Below are 19365 nucleotides of genomic sequence, written 5' to 3' on the forward strand. Positions count from 1 at the left end.
CGACAGTCACATCGGGAAGCAACTCGATAAGAAGAAGAGTGAACGCAGCACGGGCACCGCTCTCTATTACGCATTCAAACGCGCACCTTTTTGTTTAATTCTTTTCGTCGCCGTCGTTGTCATTGTTGCGAAACAATGGGTTGCCTACGTCATCCCTCGTCACACGCCCCTTTAGACCAATGCCGAGCTGAAAGTGTCCGCTTCGTTCCACGATCGACGTCCGCGACTCGACGAGCATCGGAATCCCCCTTTGAACCACAAATCATCGTAACACCTCGCCGGGGCGAGCGTGGGGGCGGTGGTGCTCGGACGAGGAACCCGGCGGACTGGATCGGGTAGGTAACGTGTCGAAGGTGACCGCGTCGCACGCGAGGAAGTGTGCCGAGTGGGTCGGCCGGCGCTCTGTCAAACACGCAGGCGATGCTCCTCGTGCTGCCCAGGTGGAGAGTGAGAGGTGGTGCGGTTGTGAACACGCAACTCGAACTGGGGACCCCAGGTGTAGTCAACACGGAGAGACTCGCATAGAGATACACAGAGACTCGTAGAGATACACAGAGACTCAGAGATACACAGAGACTCGCTCAGAGATATACACAGAGACACGCTGACGCATTAAAGACAAAGCTACATTCGTGAGATTGTGGCTAAGCAAACCAGTCAATAGACGAGGAATCATTGCAAAACTCCTGCACGAACAGCTGTCGTCTCTCTGCTGAAGCCCTCTCGTCTTGCCAACGGCAGACCTCGACATTGGCCGTTTAGCTCGTGAATACATTGCTGCTGGCAAACGCAAGAATATAACTTATGTGCATGGGGGATGATACGCCAGTGGCAGCGGATGAGTTTAAAAAAAAGTGATTGTACCTGTACACAGCATTCCAGTTCACGCGTGTATGGCACAAGGTTGCATCAAGTGCGTTTTGCTCCCACGCAAAGAACTCGGTGTTGTTACTTGATTACGCAAAAAGTCGTTCATCTAGGGCCATGCGTTCATGCGCATTGACTTGGCACGTGGATGTGTGCAGTTAATGCGAAGTGCTCGAATAATAGGGTCAATTGCATTATAAAGTGTAATTCATGGTGCCAGTGCATTGATGTTAAATGCAATACATAAGTACTGTGCCATTATATGCAAATGTGTTGGAGGTAAGATGGTAACAATATTTCCCGGAAAAATAAATCGAAATTAAGTGTTAATACAACGGTGATAATGGAGGGTGACATGGGCATGCATCTGTCCGTCTTGCGCAAAGATTGTGTTGCAGTAATTTTCGAGGGATACAATAATTTTCTTTGAATGCTCCATTTGGTAGGTGAGTGATTGGGTTGGTAGGTGGTGATGCATACTACAAATACCGTAACAAGAATTCAACAAATTCGTCAAAAACACTGCCATAAACACGAATATAAAATTCGCCTGTTCATTAAATGTCGCTTCAAAACAAGTATTATAATGACAGTTGTAGATACGGTACTATACCATTAATTTGTGTTTGGTATAAGATGCAGATGGTCTTAGCCAATGTTATTAGTCCATACAGATGTCACCATTTTTCCAGTGGTTGATGATTAACGTCTTTATTCTTATGTCACGGCATTATCCAGACAGGACCTCCATAATGGCACGGACATTGATTGTACCTGCTTCGTCATGTGAATGAAAGTTACATTAAATCAATATCCCGTGATGAAATCGTGATAGTGGTACATGGTGGTGTAATTTTTTGCAACGAAAAAGATGTGAAGCTTAAGAATAACAATGATGATGGTCACGAACCAACCACAAGTGATGTTAAGTTTGTTTAAGGAACGCGAGAACGTGGTCGATCTCAGGGGAATTCACGTCAATGTCTTGACGTGATACAACTATACGATGTTGTTTGTTTGTTTAATGATATATGTGTGTGTGTGAGCTGCCTTACCGGCACAGTACGGTGCTGCAATGACTGTGGACTTTGATCGACAAGTCACTAAAAGATAACGCAGGATTCTTTGTTTATAATACTCTGATAGGAGCCCAGTTAACGTGCACGGTGGACCATTTGTCCTCGGAGCGCAGTCTGTTTATGACACACAGCACTTCCAGATAAGAGTGCATTTGCTGACTGCTGCCAAAAAAAACTGTGTACAGTACTTACTACAAAGTGCATTATTCAACAATGCAAGTTCAACACCCGATGCAGCTTGGAGAGTTGAATGGCGTTCAAAAGAACTCGCAAACACCTTGTTGTGAAATGCCCAAGGCAGATGATCCCTGGGTTTGATATTCCACGCAGCTCATGGCCCACACCCTAAACCGCATCCACTGCACAAAATCACGGCAGCAGATGCGGATAACCGATGCACAAATTGGAAATTAAAAACTCTCCAGTAGTGTGCGACTGTGGTCATCCAGAACAGGCCACACAGCGTACAGCGATGCAATTCCCGATCCACAAATACGAAGGAAACATCACAGCGATGCACTCCTGACGCTGTGTTCTGGGCTTGACCACCTGCATGTCAAATTATAGTTGTTGTTGTTCTGCATCTATATCAACCATATACGAAAGAAGAAGTACATTATTCAAGTTACCGCTCTTGAAATTAAACAAACATAGGTAAAATAAAAACAATCTAGAATTAAACAAATTGCTGTTAAAAAATGCATAAAGTGTAACATTAGTTGGAACGCTAGAATTACTATCCATGTGTCGAGGAGTATTGTGAGTAACCAATGAGAGGGCGAACAGAAGGAGGTGCGAGCGGGTTGAGAGCCAAGGATGACGTAACGTGACGGGTTACATAAGGGGCTTCGGAGAGCACCTTCAGGAACAGGGGCGGGGCCGAGCTGGGGGGAGGAGCCGCCAAAGGGGTTCTTAAGGGGGAACCCTCTTCTTGGTTCTTTCGGTAAAGTCACGTAGATGGGAAATAATAAAATAATAAAAATTAAACATAATAAAATACAATTCTCACGACTTTACCGAAAGAACCAAGGAGATGAATCCCTGCAGTCACGAAAGCTTTAAATCGAAATTTAAGGGGGAACCCGTGACAAAGGCGGGGTCGTCGTGGGGAGCCAGGGTAAGGATCACCTGCAGAGGGTCTCTCCCTCGTCATAGAGCGGTGTTGGCTGAACCCCCGCTCCGGGCAGACGAGTGGGAGCGGCCAAGGGGATAGCCGAGGGTAGGGTCCCGTCGTATTCAGTCAGGGTCGACTGGAAGAAAGTCTCTCCTTCCTCGTCGCGGAGCGGTGTTGGCTGAACCCCCGCTCCGGGCAGACGAGTGAGAGAGCCAAAAGGGTAGCCGAGGGTAAGGCCCAAATAGTACTCTGTGTCTGGGGTAAAGGACCAAGATAGAGTGCACCTACACTGGTGTGAGTATAGGATGTTGAGTGTGACAGTGATTTTAAAAACGGCAACATCCCTTATAGTACTCCTCGTCTCCGCGTGGTTCTACTGCGCAACACATGTGTCGAGGAGGACTGTGAGTAGCCAATGAGGGATGAGCGTAAGAAGGCCGAGTGGATGGAGAGCTATGAGAAGGCCAAGGATGACGTAACGTCACGGGCCACGTAGGGGGACGTTTGGAAAGCACTTTCCAGAAAGTGGGCGGGGCCGAGCTAAGAGGGAGGAGTTACCGAGAGGGTTCTTAAGGGGGACCACGTGAGGGACACGTGAGGGACACGTGGTCGTCGTGGGGAGCCAGGGTAAGGATCGGCTGGAAGAGGTCTCTCTCCTCATTGAGGGGCGGTGTTGGCTGATCCCCTGCCCCGGGCAGACGGGTGAGAGAGCCTAGGGGCAGCTGAAGAGATCCCGACGTATATAGTTATCCCAAGTCCAAGTGAAGGACGGAGAATAGAGTGCACCTACACTGATGTGAGTGTAGGATGCAGTGTGAGAGCGTGTATTAATAAATGGCTGCCAGCCCTTATAGGATTCCTCATCTCCGCGTGGTTGTACTGCACTACACATGCATCGCAAATGGACAGGCCGCACCTTGCCGCGTGCCTTTTTCACAGACCACACGAGGACATATTTTTTTCAGTGCACAATATACTGCCCAAAATTGGGCAACACAAACAACGTGTGTTGAACTTCTTTCACACCGTATGTAGCCAGCCGTGCTAATCGAAGGTGCGCGGAAGAAGGACAGCGAAGGAAACGCAATGAGCTGCAAGCGCGTGTGCATCATCGGCGCGGGAGCCAGCGGGCTCACTGCCATCAAGTGCTGCCTGGACGAGAACTTGCAGCCCGTGTGCTTCGAGCGAGATGACTACATTGGGGGCCTTTGGAATTTCAAGGTATGGGTACCGAGTCCTGTCCCCTGCAGATAATCGAGCATGGATTTTCACAATGATTAACATGGCGCATTCGAGGGCATAGGTCTGACATTTTAAAGAATTAAAAATGAGCAATTACATCCGATTCGTGAGTGATTTGGGGTGGTTATTGGTTAGACTTGATAGGATCCATGATGTTTTTCCCCCTACTTTGTCATGGATAAAAAGAGGGACATTTTGGTGGCGAGATGCTATCTCCCTCACCTTTGGAGTTCACGTCATCTCGGTCCCCGTGGTGGTCGCGTAGATTTTTCTTCTGGTCCTCTGTTTTTTTCCTCCACATTTATGAACATGCATTTAAAGAATTTGGTTGCTATACATTTCCACTTGATAAGCCGTTGAGCTCTCATTTGTGGCCAGGTCGCTTCTGAAAAAGAGCTGTATAACTCAGTGGGCTTTACCTGGTAAAATAAAAAGTAGTTTAATAGATCTCTCTCACTGACTACGTTGGGTAAACCCGCCAACAGGAACAGGTTCCAGGGGGACAGGCGAGCATCTATCGCTCCGTGATCATCAACACGTCCAAGGAGATGATGTGCTACAGCGACTTCCCCATCCCGGCCAGCTTCCCCAACTTCATGCACAACTCGCGCATCGTCGAGTACTTCCGCATGTACGCCCAGCAGTACCAGCTGGAAAAGTACATCCGCTACAAGGTACGTGGCGGCGGCGTTGGCACGCTGCACCTGCGATGCAGAGGTGGCGCGTTCGATTCGATGGACTAGTGCGGCAATTGAAACAATGGGCAAGTTTTTTTTTTAATCCCTCTTCCCCCCCCCCGCCCCTCCTCAGTCCGCCAAGTAGTCGGCCATAATTGGATACTCCACATCGAGTTGACGGGCAGGTCGCGTGTGGTGGGGTAGAGTGTGAGTATGCTCCCACCTCTTGTAAGATGTCTGGCCGGCGTGTACCAATAGGCCAAAATATCCTCTAGAGCAGCGGTCCCCAATATTTTTGCCACCAGGGACCGGTTTCGTGGAAGACAATTTTTTCACGGACCGGGGGGGGGGGGGGGGGGTTCATCATTGGGTCTCTTCCCCTTTTCAAAGAAGCTCTCCAGCGACGTTTGTTTTTTACTCATTTTGGCTACTAGGGGTTAGAGCTTGTGGGCTCACCAACACTGTGACTGAGACTAGTGCGCAGTGCGGGAAAGAGGCGTGGATGGAAGTGGTAAATAATAAAATCATGGGCGGGCCACGCGCGGACTCACCGTTCACCTCCTGCTATGCAGCCCGGTTCCTAACAGGTCACGGACCGGTACCGGTCCTGCTCTAGAGGAGGCCCTTCTGCCAGAAGTGGTGTGTGAGAATTTAATCGGAGGGCTGCACCGTTGCCGTTCGTCAAAATGTGCAATGCATGCATGCGTGATTTGAAGCTTTCGTGACGGCAGGAATCCATACTCTTTGGTTATTTTGGTCTAACTACGTGACTTTACCGAAAGAACCACAGAGCATGCATGCGTGTTAGAGATCCCGGCAAAGCAACCATCCCCTAATCTTCTTTCGTACGGCTGATGTGAGACGCAGAGCAACAACTACAATTTCACATTCAGGTGGTCAAGTCAGACAACCGCATCAGGAGCAGCGCAGTGTATCGCCGCGATGTCCCCTCCGCATTTGTCGATCAGGCACTGCGTCATTATACGTTGCGCGGTCTGTTCTGGACGACAGAGCAAGTCATCATGGCCTAGCCCTCGTGAGCTGTCCGCATGGGAACGTTGTCGCGGGGGGCGCAGCATCGGCCGCGTTTTTGCGCTTCTGTCGGACGCTCCGCCAGACGGCCGTGAAGAGCTTGAGGCGGCGCGAGGACTTCGACACGTCAGGCCAGTGGGACGTCACCGTGGTGACGGAGGACGGGGCGGAAGAGTCGTCCGTGTTCGATGCCGTCATGGTGTGCACCGGCCACCACACGGACCCACACCTGCCCCTCGACTCCTTCCTCGGTACGTCCCTTTAAGCCACCATCCGCCGGCGACAGAAAAACTCATCAGCAAGTTCGTCAGGCGCTTTCCGATGTGTGCACGTTTGTTGACCTCCTTTCGCAGCGTTGCGTAGCCAACCCTGCTAATCGGAGGTGCGGGGGGAAGGATAACGAACTAAACGCTAACGCAAATGTAAGGAAATTCGTTTTGAATCTAAATTATTTTTTTACAAACACGTTTCCAGAACGAATTATGCTCGCAATCCAAAGTTTTACTGTAGTTGTACTTACTTGCCCGTGCTTAATTTGTGTTTCGATCGATTTACCTTCTAAAAAAATATGGCCATGCCTCACACCCCCAGAAAGAGCGTTTCGCGCCCGTAGGGGGGTGCGTGCACCTCAGGTTAAGAACCACTGATTCAGAAGGTCTCTCTGGAGCTCCCTTTAGCGGAGGCCCTTCCGTCGTCAGCGGCGTGAGCATGGTAAATTGCACCCCTGCAACTGTATCCGCACCTTTGCCCCCGTGCTGGTATCATTTTGCAATCACAGATCGCCCTTGCTACAGAGATGCGATTGTCAATGGACTCTCCACTGCTTAAACATTTCTTTCTGTGTACAGCCGTGCCTCGCAGTGCTGCCAGGGTACACTCCTTGGCTTATCGCTTGAGCGTGTGGGAGGCTAACAATACTCCCAGCTACTTTAATGACTTTGCAGTGGCAGCACTTGGCAGTCCTTCAATGTTAAGGTGATCTTTCAGAGTACAACTATTGGATAGTGGCCAACACAAACTAAATCAACTTATATTGAAAAGAAAACGAATGTAAACCTGACTTTGGCTGTTTGATGAGTTTCAAGATTTTCACTTTGGTAGAGCATGCATAGTGCCCCCTGCTTTTATAGAGGGTCATGCTCTTTAGCTCCGAGATACGTCACCGGGTTGTGCAGCGTGTTGTTCATCTTGATGTCCGACGTTTCGCTCTCAATGCTGAGAGCTTCTTCGGGGAGTGTCACTTTGCCACGTAATTTGTTTTTGTAATTGTCTAATCAATTTGGTAGCCTCTCTAGCTCACCCTAAATTCTGACTCACCCTGAATTCAGGCTCACCCTGAATTCAGGCTCACTCTGAATTCCAGCTCACTCTTAATTCAGGCTTAACCTGAATGCCAGCTTGACCTGAATTCCGGCTCACTCTGAATTCCGGCTCACCCGAGACAGGCTTCACAAGTTTTTTCTTCTTCTTTTTTTCACTTTTGGCTGTAACATTTCCCCTTGAAGGCATCGAGAAGTTTGGTGGCCGGTACATGCACAGCAAAGAGTACAAGGACCACAAGCCGTTCGAAGGCAAGAGGGTGATGGTGGTCGGGGTCGGTAACTCTGGCCTGGACATCGCTGTGGAGCTGAGTCGTCACGCCTCCCAGGTGACCGCACGGATTCTATCCAGGGCGGCGGCGCACGCCCGCAATCCACCACCGCGGAGGCGAGGGTTGGCGGAGCTTCCTACCCGTGAGCGGAGTAGCGCTGTCATACCCTGGCTCGCCAGGAGATGGCAGTGCTGTACAACAAGAATGTGAACTCCACCTGTTGCGTCTGCATGGGATAGAGTGTCTGCCTCCCTATGTGCATAAACGCTCGCTAATTTGGTTGAAAGCATCTTCACATACAGAGAATTGAAGTGCAATTGTTGACGTTCACGTCTTGGCAGCCTGTGGTTCCTTAGCGATTGTAAGGGGCCGTCCATAAATGACGTCACGCACCTGGGGGGGGGGTCAGACATTTGGGATGATGTGTGACGAGGGGGGGAGGGGGGTTCATAAATGTGACGTCACATCAAAATGCGTTCTACTTAATTAAATAGACGTTTTAATAAATGTTTTCTCCTACAACATCAGAGTGCAGCGCCACATTAAATACGCACTACAATGACAATTAAAGCGATTTGAAGCATGTTTTTTTTTGGGGGGGGGGGGGGCAGAGCTTTGTGACGTCATATTTGAGGGGGGTCTGACTTTTTGTGACGCCGTGTGACGAAGGGGGGGGGGGGCAAAAATCGTCCAAAATCGCGTGACGTAATTTATCGACGGCCCCTAAGATGCAATTTGCCCAAATGACGCTAAGTACAAATAATGTATTTGTACATTTGTAGAGGGAGCCAACAGGGGAAGGAGAGGAGAGAATGAATGAAGGGCATCCGATGGCGTGGGGATTGAAGGGGAAGGGGTTTTTGAGGAGAGACCTGAAAGCAGAGGGAGAGAGAGAGGGGTCAAAGCGGAGTTGCCTGGTGAGGGATTTTCAGAGGGTGTAGGGCGGGAGGGGCGATGTATCAGCTAAGAGAGTGGCCATCAATAGTGGGGGCGGGGGGGGCAGTGGACCTGTGGAACCAGGAGGAGGAAGCCACAGTCCGTTAAGATTAAGAGGACGACCCTGGGAAGGAGAGAGGAAAAAAAACAACAACAACAACAGGAACACCGGCAACATCATTATTATTCGCAGACCTCTTTCGATGCCAGCGTAGCGACACGTGCGTTGCCGGTCGCCCCCCTGCATCGCCAGGAATGTATGCCAGCGACGGCGGTGGCTGCGTTCTTTCGTGTGGCAGGTGTTTTTGAGCACGCGACGAGGTGCCTGGGTGATCAACCGCGTGGCAGAAGGTGGGAAACCCTTGGACATCGTGTACGTTCGGAGGACGATGGCTGCTTTCTTCTCGTGGTTGCCCACGGAACTCACCAACAAGATTGTCGAGCGAAAACTCAACGCTCGCTTCAACCACAGGGACTACGGCCTGCAGGCCACGCACAGGTGCGGGAGACGCAAACACGTGGCTGGCGTTAACGAGCGAGGCACCCACCTTGCACCGCAATTTGCCTGTGTGCACGGCAAGTGCTCGTTCAACGCGGTAGAGGTGCGTTCCTGAAAAGTGCCGCATTAAGCGACGAACGCACCGAGCAAAAACTATTTCCCCCTATGAACGTTGTAATGATAAAGTTTGGCGAGATACGATGTACTACTACTATGCACACCACACAGTGAAATGGCGGGGCAAATAACTTAGGCTACGGCACCGCCTTACTGTATCGTTCCGTGTACCGTATCATACTGCTCAGCAGCGCAGCTCAAGAAACTAGATTATCGTTGACTGCTCACATGATTCGTTATAACGGCACGCATTCCGCGCTGTGCGAAAAGTATTCCCGAACGGAAGAACCGCGTTGTAGCGAAAACGCGTTGTAGTGTGAACACCGTGCGTTAAGCGAGGACTTGCCGTACGTCAAAAATAGCCAAAGGTATTTCCTGCTCGCATGAGCATTGAGGTGGTGGCTCATCTCTTGTCCATGACCCTGAGCCAGTTTTTTACTTCCCCACGAAGTTGGTTTGACTCAACTTCCTCCCCCCCTCCCACTAACCAGAATTTAATGATGATCTGGGATTGTGGCTCCACGTTTCAGGTACAACGGCCAGCACCCGTCGGTCAACGACGACCTCCCCAACCGCATCCTCTCGGGCACGCTCACCGTGAAGCCCAACGTGGCGTCCTTCACCGAGTCGGGCGTCGTGTTCGAGGACGGCACGCGGGAGGACATCGACTCGGTCATTTTCGCCACGGGCTACACCTTCCGCTACCCGTTCCTCGACACCGGGGAGCCAGGCCTGCTGCCCGTAAAGGGCAACCGGGTGTCGCTCTACAAGTTCGCCTTCCCGCCGCGCCTCGCGAGACCCACGCTCGTCATCGTAGGCCTCGTCCAGCCGCTCGGGGCCATCATGCCCATCTCGGAGATGCAGTGCCGCTGGGCTACTCGCGTCTTCAAAGGTGAGCGTTCCCCCTTCCCCAGCACAAACGCGCGCTCCGTCGACGGAACGCGGAGAGTTTCCGACTCGTACGCGCTTGCGCGCGATTGCCGCTGGGGGTCTGATCAACGCCGGGCAGGCGAGCGGGGTGGGGGGGGCGCTTTTGGGGCCGCGTGGATCGTGCAGCTTTGTTGAGCTGTCATTAGTGATGGCCAGATCGCTTCTGAAAAATAATCTGATAGTTTAGTTTTAGTTGTATATTTCTTTTTTAAGTGATTTGTTTAGCTTTCCTATACTTTGCACTCTTATTGTGTTTTTGTATTGCTTGTTGTTGTAACTTTCTGACCTGCCCCAACTGGACATCTGTGGAAAAAGAGCTTACTGGCTGATCGGATTACTCCAGTATAAATATTCTGATTAATAATAATTGACATTTGTAAGGCAGACTTGATCCGTAGACCCCAATGTGCCGTGTATGGAAAGCAGAAAATAAGCAGAACCAGCTGGGTAATGGCCAGAACTAGTGGGGGGTAAAGGCCAGTTTAAAGAGCTGAGTTTCCAAGACAGACTTAAATAGCTCTACCGACTCTGTCTCTGTCTCGTTAGCAACGGCAAAGCATTCCAAAGCTTGGGTGCTGCACTGGCAAAAGCCCGATCACCCCAGGAAGTGAGCCTTGACCTCGCAGGCGATGAAGACGAAGACCTCAGGGAACCCTGTTGGAGAATAAAAATGGATCGGCTCCTGTAAATATTGTGGGGCTAACCCATCGAGTGCCTTGTAGGTCAGCAGCAATCCATCTCCCGGCACGGCAGTTGCAAACAAGGGTGCAGGTTTCCAAAATCCCACTCCGCCTCTGTCCACCGAGCAGTGTAAATGGACGCGCCACAGTCGTCCGATGGGTCGCGAGTGGTGGGGCGAAATGTGCGGACTCCCACTTCTTCCGAGACATCCAGCCGGCATGGCAGCGTATGTTGCACACTCGAAATGAAGGAGGTGGGCAGGTGCTCCAAATCGAGGGCAAGCACATTTATTTTTTGTGTTAATATTAATCTTGTGAAGAACAGCACCGTCACTCTGTAAAATGCAACAGCACGTGTTACACGCAGCAATTCTTCCGAGTCGCCATTAACCACGTGGCTGGTTTACAAGTGCGGTTATTCATTAACCCTGCCAGCCACCTACAGGCCCGACTCAGTCATCACATGCTGCTGTACACACATGCATTGATGCACTGCACAGCACATCAGGACTTTCACAGAACCACACTTTACTCCCTTGCTGCACAAGGACATAATTAAAAGAGTGATCCATTGCTAATGTGCCACACGTAGACCAAATAGCCCCTATAAAGGAGCTCGCTCGAGTCCAACTCCAGTGGGGAGGCCCTTCCGCCACCAGTGGTACGAGCGAGCATCCGCGAGGCTTCGTTCACAATCTTCTGTCTCCATCCCTCCTCCTCCCTGTGCCCAGTCCCGCTTTTCGGTCCTTCTCCCTTCTTGCACCCCTCCACTGGAGTCAACTTCCACTGTCGCTGAAGCAGTCCCCCTCCTTAACCCTCCTTTCGTTTCTCTCTTAAAGCCTCACCTCGTCTCCATTGCCCATTACCCTGGCCGATCCACTCCTTCCCGTCCCTCCCCTCGCCTTTCGTGGCCCCCACGCACCCTCTTGTGGTGACTCATTCCATCGGCCCTGGCATTGCCTCTGACATCTAAAATACTCTATTCTTGTTACCTATTTCTAAACTATGTAAGGAGCCTTGAGCTAAAGCGTTCTATGAATACAATATAAAATAAGATAAATTAAGGGCTGCAATATCACCACCTTTTAGGGGCTGTAGCCTAGGGGCCTCGTACTTTTCGCTACCCCCCTCTTTGGCTCGATAAAATAAAATGTAGACTGCATTATAATGATAAAAATGCAATACTATAGCACTGCCATAGATCCTAAATATCATTTGACCTACCAGTTTTGTGCCGCAATTAAAATAGTTATATCTTTCATCACAATTAGTAGACCACATTTAAAAACTGAAAGTGGAATGACCAAGGTGACTGACGAAGGATTTTAATTTACAAGAGGGCTGCCCCCCCCACCCCCCACAAAACTACAACAGCTCTGAGCCTCCCACGAAACTAACCCTGTCACTGACACGTTGACGTGCGTCGAAGGTCTGGTCAAGTTGCCAAGCATTGCCGACATGATGGATGACATCCGCGCGCGGAAGGAGTCAATGGAGAAAAGGTAAGGACACGCAATTTGGTTTTATGCTCGTCAAGCAAATTTTTCCCTTGAAAGCTTCACAATATGCCGGTGGCTGTTCGCGGAAAGATCATCAGCAGTGTTTGGCCAATTAAATCGGCTCTAAACCTCCCAATGGTTTGTTTTAATCAACACACACATTTTTAAGAAGGCTTTTTCGCCAATTCTTATCATTCATAATAACCACTGCTTTAAAGCTGCATTATGCAGGACCTTAACAATGCATAAAACATCTGTTTGTAAAAAATAAATATTCGAAGTATTTGTCACTTTACATTTATTATTGTATGCGCAAGCATTTTTGGAGGTTTGGGGATCTCCCAATGGGTTCTTTTCACATTGTGACAAATGCGAAACTTTCTTGGCATTTATTGAAGAAAACAAATCGATGTCTATCAGCAGCAATGGGACAAATCTTCAAAGCAGTGACTTTCATCCATTTTTCTCCCGAGATATAAACCAGGTCAAATATATTTTAGAAAGATTATGTAATCGTGCACTTCAATGACCTGCTCCTAAATCACTTTTTGATTGGTCCTACACAATAAAAATGTTTACATCTTTACATGCGAATTTAACTCGCCAAAAATGGCTCAGTTTTATTTTAAATCAACGTACAAACGTTTTAGAATGTGCATCAAGGGATGCTGCCGTGGTGGAATGGTTTAGTGCCCACGTGCAATTCCGAGGTCGCTCGTTTGATCTCCCGGCATGGCAATTGAAAGCATTTTGGCACGTTTATGAAATTCCTCCACCTCTGTTCACCCAGCAGCATAAATGGGTACAGCGGTTAGTCAGACTCGCAAGTCGCATGTGGTTGGATAGAGTGTGAGTTCTCCCACCTCTTCCAAGACACCTGACTTGAAAGAGTAGGCCAACCACTGCCTAGAGGATGGGCTCTCGAGAACGCGCTGTAATCGATGCCCTTCTGCCAGCAGTGGTGCGAACAAGCAATTGCAGGGCTGCACCTTTGCCACTTTTCTTTTTACTTGCAATTGTGTTAAGCCGCTGTGCAGAGGTGCAGACGCCACTACGTTCCCGCCCCGTAGGTACGTCGCCAGCCAACGCCACACCATTCAGGTGGAATACATCGACTACATGGACCAGATCGCCCAGCAGATCGGGGTGAAGCCCAGCTTCCTGCCGATGTTCCGGCAAGACCCGCGCCTGGCCCTCAAAGTCTTCTTTGGGCCCTGCACGCCGTACCAGTACCGCCTGGTGGGGCCGGGATGCTGGCCGGGCGCCGCGGAAGCCATACGCACGCAGTGGGACCGCATCGTCACGCCCACGCGTACCCGCTCCGTCGACAGCAATAACGCGGAGCTCTTGCGGATGCTGATCAAGATGTTCATTTGCCTTCTCGTGGTTGTGGCCGTCGTGGTTCAGTTTTTTTGAAACGCAAATCGCTTCCCGTCTCGGGAGTCAACCCGCGAAAGTCGGCTGATAATAGGTGATCGATCGTATCACAGCTGTAATCAATTTGTTGAAAGATTGTTTACCGATTCAAATCCGAGAACTGGCAGTGGCGTGCAGATAAGCAATGTCCTGGGAAAATGTTAACACCAACAAAAAGGTCTTTCCCGACAAAAAAAATTGGAGAGAAAAAATATTGCATGGAGTGGCTGGTTATGATTTATCACCAGAAACACCTATTGCTATAATTTACTATATAACAACAAAATCATCATCATGCTGTCAGTGCTTTATTGACATGTTCTATTCATTACCATACCACTAGAGAGATAACTGGAATATCTCGGTCCATACTTTCCATAGGAATGTGGGATTACCAGCACCGACTTTGGGCTGCAAAGATAACTTTAGCACATTCTTATGTGTGTCGGAATTAATGTAAATGCCACTGCATACTGTGCTGGACTTTGTTAGTCTTGCAACAATGATTTACATAATCAAAATATAAAAATGGTTTCGGGTTAGTATCAACTGTGAAGTATACTGCAGGTGTTGGGGTAAGGAATATTGGTACGTAAATGTGTAAGTGAATATCGTCTTATTTTGGATTTCTTTGGTTTGGGACAGTTTACATCTTTTGATGACCAATTGTAAATTTTGCACTAATATAAACACATTTTATATGGTAATACATACAAATGAGTATTTTTAAATCGTTGAATTGCAGTACTATTATGTATTGTTTTAATGGGGAAAATAACAATACTTAAAATTTTCAATATATTTGCTATTAAAAACGTGAATTAATATATTTTGTCTCTTTCTCCAATTTCATCCTGAATGCCATCACCATCATGTCATGAAATACAAAAAACACCGGAACTCTCAAGAGCACTGCGGAAGCAGCTGCCACAGAACTACTGCTGAGATTTCTTCAAGTGACCTCTTATCCACAACTATACGACACCATTTTATTAAGTTAAATAAATTATTTTAATTCTTTCAGCTGCCAACAAAGAAGTGCAAAAGCAAATTGAATCATGGGTTTTGTTGTATTCAGACATCGGTGATTTGAGAACCTAGTTTAAATAGGGCTGAGTCTAGGATTCAAACGCAGGATCTCAGCGGTACCAGCTCAGCACTTGTTAACAATAAAAACCTTAACACATGCTTCAATAGCACTGTGACCCTACAAGAAAAAAGATGTAACAGGCGATGTTCTGGGCAACTGCCCTTCAGAGCACATTCACTACTGACCACTAAGTAACCTGGTTACTTCTGCTATACATTTTAAAGCAATTCAACTAATATTTTCGCTCAAATAAAACACGTTTAATGGTCTTCAACCTTATTCAATTTTGAAAAAAAATTATTTGGATTTGTATTCTGATCAAACAAAAGCCACAATGATCGGCATTGGCTTTAGCAAGGGATTGCGAAATTCTCTTTGCTACAACGCATTGCCACCCTCCCTCGGTTTCGTGTGGCCACAAAAAGAGCCAGCTCAGAAAGTGTGCCATAAAAAAGTAACCCGTAAAAACAAAGTTTTTCACTATAAATCCTTTATATGCGTGGCGGCTAGAGTCATCTCGTCCTCTGGCTTGAGATGGCTGCCACCTATGGGTCAGATGATTGCCTGCCACCATTAAGCAATTGGTAATTAAATATAATTTATTTTTCCTAAAAAGTGTAAAATTTAGGAATTTTTTTTCACGAAAATAAATTGTCACACAACGAGTCTGTGTGCAAAATGTCAGCTCGATTGGATCACGGGAAGTGGGTTAAAAAACGACCGAAAGATTTGCACGGTCGTAAGCGCGCAAGCAAGCAAGTGAACTTAATATAAAGGATTTAAAAACGGTTGAGATGCACTGCTCTAGAGGACATTTGGCCTACTCTTCCACGTTAGCCAAACATCTTGTAATGGGTGGGGGGAACCAAAACTTTAACCCACCACAGGTGAAACGCTGATCGACTGTGGTGTTGCCATTGTCTATACCGATAGCTGGACAGTAGTTGAGTTCGGAATTGTTAATCACTTGGAAAGAATAGCGTGAGATGAGGCATTTACCTTTGGAATTTCTCTTATTATAAAACGAAAAACCTAAAACCGATAGAAATAAGAACACATCTGACCACACGACACGTCCACTGGAAAAAACACAAACCATAAATATTAACGTAGCTGTACAAAATACTCTGAAATAACTTTTATTTCTTTAAAAAAAACGATTCCAGGTGCATAGCTTTACATACAAATAAAAACATTATTATACACATACGCAACCATTTGCTTTACCGACACCATAACCGGGTATTGTAATTGCCAGTACTCAAGTTCTGTTCATGAATACAGTATTAGGTTATGAAACCACGCCAGCAAAAGAACAACGAACTCCACTCACTGCCCACTGACCAAGTCCGCAGTACAACAACTGGCAAGAGGGGGCATGTATTGATCGCAGAGCCTTTCACAGCATGAATTACTTAAAGATCACAACTGTAGAGTTTGTATTTATATTAACTTTAAATAGACCGCTAGTGCAATTCCTTCATGTATTACTTACCCTCCTCACCTTTTATGACCTAACGTATAGTACAGATAATGTTTGAACCTAAATATTTAACTTACCTGAGAATGTATGCACATTCTATGCTGAGTAACAAGCAAATGGGACTGCACTGGGCAAAATCCTAAATGTTTCAACGTTTGTCTAAAATAGGTCACACCGTACTACTTTGCATCATTTCTACATCCACCCACAAACTCTCAAAACTCTCTCTCCTTAAACTTTAGAACGTCATGTATTATAAAATCCAAAGTCGGCATTCGTGCCACGAACTGTCAACATTCCATATCCATTTCTTAAATGCACCAATTTTGATAGTTACACAAAAAAAACACTATCGAAGTCTGCATAATCGTACAATTTTCTTAATTCCGTCGCGGAATTAACAAGTGAAGGGCTTAATCCTTAATTATCGCCGATTAGAATGTTGGTGTTCTGTATATGAAGGATATAAAAATATATATATTCGATTTGGGCTTTGCATTGTCTTATGTCAGCCACTCTTTTGTTGTACACCAAGTACCTGCTGAGGATGTATTTTGGGTCTAGATAAATTTCAGATACGGATTTTGTTTTATTGTTTCCAATTGCTCTAGCTATAAGAAATCACAAGAAATGATGTCACGCATGTCAATGAAGCACTTTCCTGCCAAAGGTTGTGCGTGGCAAATGGCATCGGGTGATGTCACTTTTGTTAGCGTGGAGAAAATGTTAAATTTATAAAGGATCTGTAAATCCGTGGGGGGGGGGGGGGGGGAAACAATCTGAAATTGTCCTAAAAAAATCAGAATTTTTTTTTTTAAACACCTTACCCACTATTGCCACCCACCAACATTCAGTAATACACGGCACCACTTCACTATCGACACAAGATAATAGTTTGCGCATTAAAGATGAATGTAAAAATCGTGCTTTGGCTTATAACGGCATCGTAGTCAACAACACTGGTGGCTTCAGTTCGGGGGGCCATACAAAGTGGAGGGATGAATATTGTTACAAGTACATTGGTGTGCACACAGCTCGGCAATGCTTAAAGCCATTGCATTCCGAGCCTGGATCCTCCAGCGAGGTAAATAAATGATGCCAGTTGCGAGTGCATACATCAGTGAACCACCACCGCAGTGCAGCTGTCATGTGCATAGGTGCATTCAAGCAAAGTCACTCAACCCTCGACAGTGTACAAAGTTAAAACCAGATTCTCAGCACCACCGATGGGACTTTGGCAGACATTAATATTAATAATTAATTACGAACAGAGGGAAGAATGTCTCGCAAAATGAAGTGTGCTTCTCATAAGACGTGAATAATATGCTTATAGTTTGCGCCAATGGCTTTTAGTGTGATGACAAATGGATTTATGTTCAATACATTTTTTCATATTAAAACATTTAACATTTAAAAATAACATCATTAAGAGGTTTCCACATGACTACATACAAGCCTGAAGTGGGATTGGATAGAACAGAGAATCTCGTTTCAAACTATAACCCCCGCCCCTCTCCACCAAGCAGAAGCATGACATGTGCCACAGTAGTCTATCTTCGTAGTCTTAACATACAGCATTGGATATAAATGTTTTCAGTCCATGAGGCACATCACCGCAATCCAGGCCCACATAGCGGCCTTTGATGAAAATTGGTCCCCACTTGAAAAAGAAAGATCATCGACTGTGTTCAACTATCTTCACTCCATGTGCAATTGAAATCCAAGGCAATCCAGTGCTCAATACATTTAACTTTGCAAATTAATGATAGAGTTCACATTAATAAAGTGCATTATAGGACACAATCACCACCACCACCAGAAAATAATACCTTATTGCCACGAAGGCAGCCACATTCAAAAAAACACTTAAAACAAATCGAAACTTACACAGTGCCCCTGCCACTTTACGCTGTGCACACGTCACCACGGATACAAAAGAAAAATGTGTCGTACCTTCCCGCAAACCCAAAACATAAGAGGAAAACCAAAGCGCACTGTAGATAGCAAGTTCAAGTCGGGGGAAGAAGCGTGGAAAGATCGCCACCTTGTGAAAAGGCCGAGACTTGCAACAGCTGAACGCAGTTCTCGGAACGGATGTGCACGCTGCGGGGAGGGCACCGCGTTGTGGCTCGAGCCGGTAACGTCAACGCAACGTCTACGACGTGGGAAAAAGAGGTGCTTTATTAACGTAACTTTACTCCTGTAAAATTGTGGGACCTTCCGTCAATATTCGACAAGGCGGCCCTTTGAAGTAACGAGGCCGTGTTTACCGCAAAGTCCAGCTGAAAGCAATGAAGATTTTTTGAAACCTGGCTTTGGCAAGGTGATGACGCAAATGAATTGCACACCATCTTGTCTTGTAGCACACTGCGACGTAGCAGCAGGAAACCTTGAAGCAGGAATTCTTACAGTTGCTCTTGGGGCTTGCGTCTTCTGCCAAACGCCCAGGAAGTTTGCCGTTTTAAACAAGCTGCCTTGTGGAAGTGTAGCAAGGAAAGTCAGTTGTCGATAGGTCACTCATGCTGCGGAGTGCCACCTTGGCTACATCACGCGGCTCCCGTTTCACACGCAGCGGATGTCTCGGCTGTAAAAGAAGTGATTTAAATGACAAAAGTTAATTCACAGGTCATTGTCATTGAATAATTATCAAAATACAGTTCCTACACACCAGTATCAATGAACCACAACATGTATTAAGATAGCTTTGGCCAAATCAAAAACACCTATAACCAAATTGGCCAATGATTGAACTTGAATCTTGAGATTCAAAAAAAAACCCACTGAAGAATTGTAACTTCACTAACTACAAAATTCCTCAATCTGTGACGTGGTATTAATGATCCATCAAGTGTCTGCAGAGTGTGGAACAGTATTTATAGCAAGCTGCACCACAGCACACAATAAAAAAAATTTAAATAATTATTCTTCTGGAGTGGACTTGTAAAACACACACTGCATACAATTAAAAGTGTATCGTGCAAGTAGTAGCCACAATGCTGCTCAATAAACATGTACATCAAATAACAAGTTAATTAAACCATAACAACAGGCTTGTTATTTTACTCTTATTGACAGGAAGGGAAGACTTTGGCGATTGATCCCCTTTGGAAGTT

At 46.9% G+C, this 19365-nt stretch overlaps 2 protein-coding genes across 10 annotated transcripts in view; one reads left to right on the forward strand and one right to left on the reverse strand.

Moving 5' to 3' along the window:
* LOC144724298 (flavin-containing monooxygenase 5-like) lies at positions 1-18025 on the forward strand. Of its 2 annotated transcripts, none has more exons than XM_078603306.1 (9): positions 1-335; positions 4100-4281; positions 4788-4976; positions 6097-6262; positions 7517-7659; positions 8838-9037; positions 9685-10046; positions 12194-12266; positions 13334-18025. In XM_078603306.1, exons 2-9 carry the CDS (start codon positions 4147-4149, stop codon positions 13677-13679), a joined length of 1614 nt encoding a protein of 537 aa, XP_078459432.1. In that variant the 5' UTR covers positions 1-335; positions 4100-4146; the 3' UTR covers positions 13680-18025. The 2 variants fall into 2 exon arrangements, with proteins under 2 accessions (XP_078459432.1, XP_078459431.1); XM_078603305.1 differs by having other exon boundaries at positions 2-335; positions 4096-4281.
* The window catches only part of LOC144724296 (golgin subfamily A member 2-like), a 21576-nt gene continuing 18090 nt past the window's right edge, over positions 15880-19365 (reverse strand). For all 8 annotated transcript variants that reach the window (XM_078603301.1, XM_078603298.1, XM_078603297.1 and 5 more), the window contains one exon: positions 15880-18836. In XM_078603301.1, coding sequence (XP_078459427.1) covers positions 18799-18836 — 38 coding nt within the window. In that variant the 3' untranslated portion in view covers positions 15880-18798. The remainder of the gene's footprint in view (positions 18837-19365) is intronic.

Source organism: Lampetra planeri, chromosome 20 (assembly GCF_965212315.1).
Source record: "Lampetra planeri chromosome 20, kcLamPlan1.2.h2, whole genome shotgun sequence".
NCBI classification, from domain to species: Eukaryota; Metazoa; Chordata; class Hyperoartia; order Petromyzontiformes; family Petromyzontidae; genus Lampetra; species Lampetra planeri.

Coding starts and splice junctions, on each gene's coding strand:
- LOC144724298 (XM_078603306.1), top strand. CDS start 4,147: ATGAGCTGCAAGCGCGTGTGCATCATCGGCGCGGGAGCCAGCGGGCTC. Junction 4,977..6,096: donor AAAAGTACATCCGCTACAAG/GTACGTGGCGGC, acceptor ACGCTCCGCCAG/ACGGCCGTGAAGAGCTTGAG. Junction 6,263..7,516: donor GCCCCTCGACTCCTTCCTCG/GTACGTCCCTTT, acceptor TTCCCCTTGAAG/GCATCGAGAAGTTTGGTGGC.